This window comes from Limulus polyphemus, unplaced genomic scaffold (assembly GCF_000517525.1).
Source record: "Limulus polyphemus unplaced genomic scaffold, Limulus_polyphemus-2.1.2 Scaffold1284, whole genome shotgun sequence".
Lineage (NCBI taxonomy): Eukaryota > Metazoa > Arthropoda > Merostomata > Xiphosura > Limulidae > Limulus > Limulus polyphemus.
This window is the reverse complement of record NW_013666894.1, coordinates 1,208-8,780: the sequence shown is the minus strand read 5'-3', so window position 1 is coordinate 8,780 and position 7,573 is coordinate 1,208. Positions and strand designations below refer to the sequence as shown.

Below are 7,573 nucleotides of genomic sequence, written 5' to 3'. Positions count from 1 at the left end.
CGCGAATATCAAAACAAACAATTATTTTTGCCGTGGATTTCATATCATGTTCGTAGTAGAATTTTACAGTAATGAATAATCCTTTCACCAAAATCAAACACACTGTTTACATTCTACCACTATGAGACCTACTTTGTTTATTTGCCTCACACTTTCAAGCAGCACTGGCTGTGAATTCGGCGAAACTAGTCTGCTGCAGCAGAAGTAGCGAATCAGAGACCAGACTAGGCTTCTACGCCATCTTTTCTTCACTGAAGTTAACGTTTTGATTAGGAAAAGCAATTTATACAAAAAATATACGTAGTGTTTAGGAAAATGTGGTTCCTCGTGTAAACATATATATATGTATCATAGTTGTAGCCCGTTAATTAAAACTAATAATGCTTGACTTTGCTCTCGCTCAACAGGTTTCACTCAAAATATATTTTAGCATTGAGCTAATTGTAAGCTGTTGGGCATAAATGTATATATGTATATATTCTTTTTGAATAATGACCATCATAAAACAAATAAAATCTATAACATCAACAAACTTATCTCACTTTGAAACCATTGTTCACAACAAATACCTGATTTAATAAAATATATAGTAGTAGTTTATAACAATGTGGTTTCTATACGTTTTTCCATTTTTAAACAAGTGATTTTGATAATAATTGTAAACATGGTTTCACTTTAACACACACACACATAAGTTGTTTTATATACAGTGTAACTGTCCCTTTTAAATTATTTCAATTTTGCACCTATTTCGGATATTAGTTATTTATGTTCATATGGAAATTAATTGTTAATTTCTTTAATTATGTTAAACGCATGCCTATGTCGATGTCCGAGTTGTGTTCGTATACAGTATAACTGTCAGTGGTATTTATGCTTACACCCTGAAAGGTACCTTATGTGACACGTTGGCTAAACGGCTGAATCAGAAACCCCAATGCTCAGCCATATGCATCCATAATCTAGAACTTCTCTAATCAGAGAAGGACAATCAGTCAACAGCACCAGTCGCCTATCGATGATTACTCTTAACCGAATAGGAGAATTGACTGTCATAATTATAAAAACCCACATCTGAAAGTGCGGAGCATCGCGTCTCGCACCTTGAACCTCCCAGTCCGCACCCAAATACGCTAAACAACCCAAATAATGTCATTAAGCTGTGCTAAATGTGTGACTATGTTGATGTACGAGTTGAATTCACAAACAACGTAACTTGTTACTTCAAGCGTATTAAGTAAATACATATTTCAACCGTTTGATTATTTCTTGCCTCATTTCATGCTATGTTTGAAATGAGACTGTATAGTTATGTTTCTTGAAAAGTGGACAGTATCATATCCAAACCGTTTTGTTTTGTGACGACGTAGACTATGAGCCATATTTATCTACTGAGGTAGGAATAGCATTGAATTTGTACCTTTTCAGGAATGACGACCTTGATTATGAACCATACTTTTCTATTGTGATAGAAGCATTATTGAAACATCATGAACTGGCATACTTACAGAAGTGATAGCCTGAAGAGTATGAACCATGTTTATACATTCTTCTTTCGTAATAGTTGAGCGTTAAGCAATCAGTGTGAGTTTTATAAGGGATGTTTTACTCGTGTCACAGTAAACTATAATTTTCATTTTAGTAGAGCGTTAACTAATTAATCCACTATGCTGTCTATAGAGATGTAATTAAATTAGTTTTCACAGAAAATATTCTTTCAATTAAACAAATACATTTTTATGCTTATCTCTTCATTTTGGTGTATGTGTTTGTATGCATTACACTAAATATGTTATGGTCTCCCACATCACGCATGTTCAAACTCAACATTACACTTTAGGTTTAGTAGATTTAGAGACTTGCTAAGTAGCTTGAATATCAAGAATATTTATTTTCTAGGAAAAATCAAATCAAATCGTAATGAGGAACTGCTCCATATAACATTATTAATATATATTAATACAAGATATCTTTTGTTATTTTTGCGTTTTTTCTATCACATTTTCTATATGTTTTGAAATATTTCAAAATTATGTGTGATCGATGGGAAATTCTTAGTCAAAGAATAATTTAAACTAAACGTAAAAAAACATCAATCACGTCTTACGTTTTTTAAATCTCAAGCAGATTCTCAGCCATCATTTCAAAAATTATCACCTGGCGGCATCATTTTCAATTTGTTATTGGCTAATAGAAACCCTCTATGTTTAAAATATTATTACAAGCACTGTTTCTTCATACGTGTGTAGAGAAGTGTATGTAAAACATCTGATTATAAAACAAACATTTTTATTAACCAGATTTTCCTACTTTTTAAATGCACACTGTGTCGTTGTTTGTTTTTAGCGAAAAGCTACAAAATAGGCTATCATGCATTAGGTTGTAAGTCCATAAACTTACCGCAGGCCCTCTAAGGGACCAAGACTGTTTGTTAAATACATGTTTAAAGACCAATTTATGTGCTAAAATAAAATACACTAAAACGTAATTACACGATGTAGTAATGGTCAACATTATCAGTTTCATTGAAAACTATCGAGTTTGGGCGTTATGTAAATATGATACATAGATTTACAACTCTAACAATAACTAAAACAAAATAATTTTTCAAGTTGCAGTGATATAGTGCTCAAAGTAACAACGAAAATATTGTTCAAGCGAGAAATGTTGTTTATGATTTCAAGTTGGAATAACATAATGTTGACAGTAGTGCCCGGCATGGCCAGGTGGTTAGGGCGTAATCTGAAGGTCGCGGGTTCGAATCCCCGTCACACCAAACATGCCAACCTTCTCCTTTGCCTAGTCCCAAGTCCAGGATGAGAAAGGAGGAGTGTTGAGCGCGGGGCTAGCAACTAAGCAAGTAAAAAACAACCTGCTACAAGTAACTGCAACAACACCTTCCGTTTGCGAGGTGTTATTGCGGCCCTATGCTCCACTGGGAGTTTATAGGAATAATAAAAAAAAATTTTGACAGTAACAGCGACAATACTGTTCAAGTGAAAAATGTTAAAGTTTTCAAGTTGGAATGACATAATGTTGACAGTAACAACGACAATACTGTTCAAGTGAGAAATGTTAAAGTTTTCAAGTTGGAATGACATTATGTTGACAGTAACAACGACAATACTGTTCAAGCGAGAAGTGTTTTTTATGTTTTCAAGTTGGAATGACATAATGTTGAGAGTAACAACGACAATACTGTTCAAGCGAGAAGTGTTTTTTATGTTTTCAAGTTGGAATGACATAATGTTGACAGTAAAAGCGACAATACTGTTCAAGCGAGAAGTGTTTTTTATGTTTTCAAGCTGGAATGACATAATGTTCAAAGTAAAAGCGACAATACTGTTCAAGCGAGAAATGTTAAAGTTTTCAAGTTGGAATGACATAGAGTTGACATTAACAGCGACAAGTGCTTTCACGTATTCTACACCTTCTTCGTTAATATCAAACCTAAGCGATCGAGTACTGAAACAGTTTCGCTCGTTTATAAGTGTTCTGTATTTCGATTTTGTCAAAGAACATTCGAGATATCAGAATATATTTTCAACTAAATCTACTTTTTAATCTTTGAGAAAGGGGAAGTTTCACATAGCTTGAATGCTATAGCGTTCAACCATTTTTTAAATCAACAGAAGAGATCCAGCTTGAATTGCAAAAAAGAGATCTGAATGAGTTCTTCTATCCATTGAAATTTCATTACTGTAGCCAGTACGTGGTGACAGTAACTGCTGGTTAGAGAATCCGTTGATTGAAATGGTCCCATGGCAGCAATCGCATCGTCATTGCCAAAGTGCTGTGAGTTTTGTAATTATACTGGAGGCTGAAAACGTAATCGGGCCAATCTCGCCACGTTATTGTCAGCATACGACCTACTAATCGACGGTAATTTCTCTACTAGGCACTAGGGATGGCCTTTTCCTTCCTAATGTGCTTATATTAATTATACTGATGCATTTTATTGGTGCTGAAAGTTTCGTGCGAAAGATTCACCTAGTCGTCGCCATATTTAATGATCATAGTTGTGTTAAAAAAATTGTTCGACTACAAAGGAAAGAAAACGTGCAGTTTTCTATACTTACTTAATAAACAACAACAACAACGACAACTAGCAAGAAAGTTAATTTGCGAAATAAAAAATTTCCTTTAACCATCAGCTTACAACGTTATTATTTTATAACTTATACCAAGTCGTTTCTAATTTTGTGAAATTATTTAAAATTTTGTTATAATAAGCGGAAGAAAATTAGCAGTTACCTTGCTTAATAATCTTAACGAATGTTATGTTTTTACCCAATATTTGAAAGTGTTTGTGTAAAACTTTTCTTAAAAATTATTAATGTACTTCAGACTCGTTTGGTTGGTGGCCAAAAGACAAAATCATCCTGAAAACATACAGTATATTCACAAGAGAGAGAACGTTAACTACCGCAGAAAATACACAGTACATTGATAAGAAACAACTACGAATACCATAGAAAATACACAGTAGGTTCGTTCACAAGTAAAAATTTGTAATGAAATAGGAGATTACATATTTAGATAACAGAATTTCAAATACCATATAAAATACATAGTAGGTTCACAAATGAGAACTTTAAATACCACATAAAATATACAGTAGGTTCACAAATGAGAACTTTAAATACCACATAAAATATACAATAGGTTCACAAATGAGAAGTTTAAATACCACATAAAATATACAGTAGGTTCACAAATGAGAACTTCAAATACCACATAAAATATACAGTAGGTTCACAAATGAGAACTTCAAATACCACATAAAATATACAGTAGGTTCACAAATGAGAACTTTAAATACCACATAAAATATACAGTAGGTTCACAAATGAGAACTTTAAATACCACATATAAAATACACAGTAGGTTCACAAATGAGAACTTCAAATACCACATAAAATATACAGTAGGTTCACAAATGAGAACTTTAAATACCAAACTTCTATACTCTGAGGAACAAGTATTTTTAAATTTTACCTTACACTTTGAATTTCTAAAATGTGTATTTTTTAACATAGCAAGAAGTGGTCTTTAAATAATGTTACAATTTCGCGAGCTGAACAGAAACGCAGAAAAATATTTTGTTAATATCTAAAGTACTGTCAACGTAAGCTATTTAAAATGCATATTAATCTGTAATGTATGTATAAAAGAATTATTCAGCTGCAATACGCAGAACTTGACTGTCACTGATGTCAAGGCCCAATTACTGACGCAAAAATTTCTTTGTGGAGATAGATGTTCGGGTTTATTCAGTTGTAACACACAAAACTTTACTATCACTGATGTTAAGACTATTTACTGATGCAAAGGTTTCTTTTGGAGTTACGTTCAGGTTCGTTCAGTTATAACATACAGAACATGACTTTCACTGATGCAAAGATTTCTTTTGTGGAGATGTTATTAGTATGAACACAAGACAGTCATTATTACGCAAACAAGTACTACGATTACAGCTATCTCTATTTGCTTAATAAGCGCCTAATGCATCTTCGGATTATCTTGGAAGGCTATCTAGTTATGTTGATTTTCTCTGAATTGACGGATGTTGACCTAACTCGTTGGACCAATTTGCAAGTTTCAAACCCCATCATTAATTCATAGTTCTCCAGATACAAGTGGTTAGGTGGCGGTGCCAGATGAGCCAATCAGTAGCAGATGGGCAACTGCGGGAGGCGAACATTGGGGAAAGTGATCCTTATTGTTCGACGGCAATCCATTGTTCTTATTTGTTAAGTACCCGCTGTGAGCATAGGCGCAGATTTGCTAGCGGCTTAGCGCACAGCTTTGGTTCGGCTGCAAGCCATAAAACGACGTGTAATGATGGGGAAAATGTAGGGGCACTAGTGCTTAATATGCCTGTAAAGATTCAATAGTATGTTAACGTATAAATATGGAAATATATTGAATCAACCCACAACGAGGAGAGCATCCGTAGCTGAGATAGTCGTTGCATTGAGAAAACGTACACTGATATACGCAGTGAAAATAAGAATTTTACACGTTGGTTATTATTGGACTAAGCTATACCTGTGTGCAAAATATAAAGTGGTAATATAAAGAACTTAAAATGAATTTCGAACTACTAACGGTAATACTGTTACCGTGCATCCGTCTTTAGTTTCATTTATTAACTTCAATTATTCTTCCTAAGTGTGAGATATAATGAGGAAATTAAGTTGCATGTGTAATTTTACAACGTATCGTAAGAGTTGCACGTGGTAGCAGGATAGAGGAATAGGTGATTAAGGTACTTGATCTACTAAACCAGACATTGATTTTGTTCACAAAAATAAATGTTTACACGGCTAAGAGTCGCATAAACAGCTACATAATTAGAAGACTTTAATATATTTTGACAAGAGCAATGCAGAATATTCAGCGTAATATATACAGACAGTTTGATGACGATATTAGATTTTCCACAAGAAAATACTACATTTGAATTTAACAAGATAGAATACCTGCCAACATGTGACATCATACAAGATTACCCGCAAACACGTGGCATCATACTAGATTATCAGCAAGTATATGACTCCATACCATACTAAAAAATACCTGTGATAATGTGACATCATACTAGATTATCCGCAACTATATGACTCCATACCATACTAAAAATACCTGTGGTAATGTGACATCATACAAGATTATCCGCAACTATATGACTCCATACTAAAAAATACCTGTGATAAGGTGACATCATACTAGATTATCCGCAACTATATGACTCCATACTAAAAAATACCTGTGATATGGTGACATCATACTAGATTACTTACCAACAAGTGACGTTATAGGAGTTAATAAAAGTGTTGTAAGTGCAATGGATAAGATCAAAGTCATGTGTTTTTTGTTTTTTTTTGTCTTGAAAGGAATCAGCAAGATAATGCTATCACGATAATTTCTCTGTAATGCTCATGATTATCGGACGTTTACTCCGTTAATTTATATAACTTGTTGTCTTTTTTTTTCTCGTTGGAAATGGGGTATATAGTATGGCCTTAGATAAACTCAAAAGAAAAAGGGGAAAAAAAATGAAGCATGTGTATGAACTTTTGACTTTGTTGTTCCTGTGAAATGATCACGTTATACAGGTATTAGAAACTTATTTCATTTCAGGTCCTTCGGCTGCTGTCTTGGGAAAAACCCGACGACCTAGAACGGCTTTCACCAGTCAACAACTTTTGGAATTAGAAAATCAGTTTCGAATGAACAAGTACCTGTCAAGACCAAAGCGGTTCGAGGTGGCGACTAACCTGATGTTAACAGAAACTCAAGTAAGTTAGGTTGTGAAAAGTTTTAAAAACATGGCTTCACCATTAAATTACCGATGTGATATATCAGATTTTAAACATATTTTATCTTAGTTATTTATACACCAACTCACTAGCAGGTTTATTATTTTAGTGGTTACAGTATTACTAATAAAAATAGAGTCGCATAAAAAATTTAAACAAAAATACCACCAATAATAATAATACAAGTAATTACACTAATTACTGGTTGGGTTTCCTATGTATAGAACAGGAGTGATTTCACCCAGTAT

General features: G+C 33.6%; 1 protein-coding gene across 1 annotated transcript in view; it reads left to right on the top strand.

Moving 5' to 3' along the window:
- LOC106462924 (motor neuron and pancreas homeobox protein 1-like) overlaps nucleotides 1-7,313 on the top strand; it is a 36,561-nt gene extending 29,248 nt beyond the window's left edge. The window contains exon 2 of the mRNA XM_013922892.2: nucleotides 7,147-7,313. Coding sequence (XP_013778346.2) covers nucleotides 7,147-7,313 — 167 coding nt within the window. The remainder of the gene's footprint in view (nucleotides 1-7,146) is intronic.
- Nucleotides 7,314-7,573: the final 260 nt, after the last annotated feature.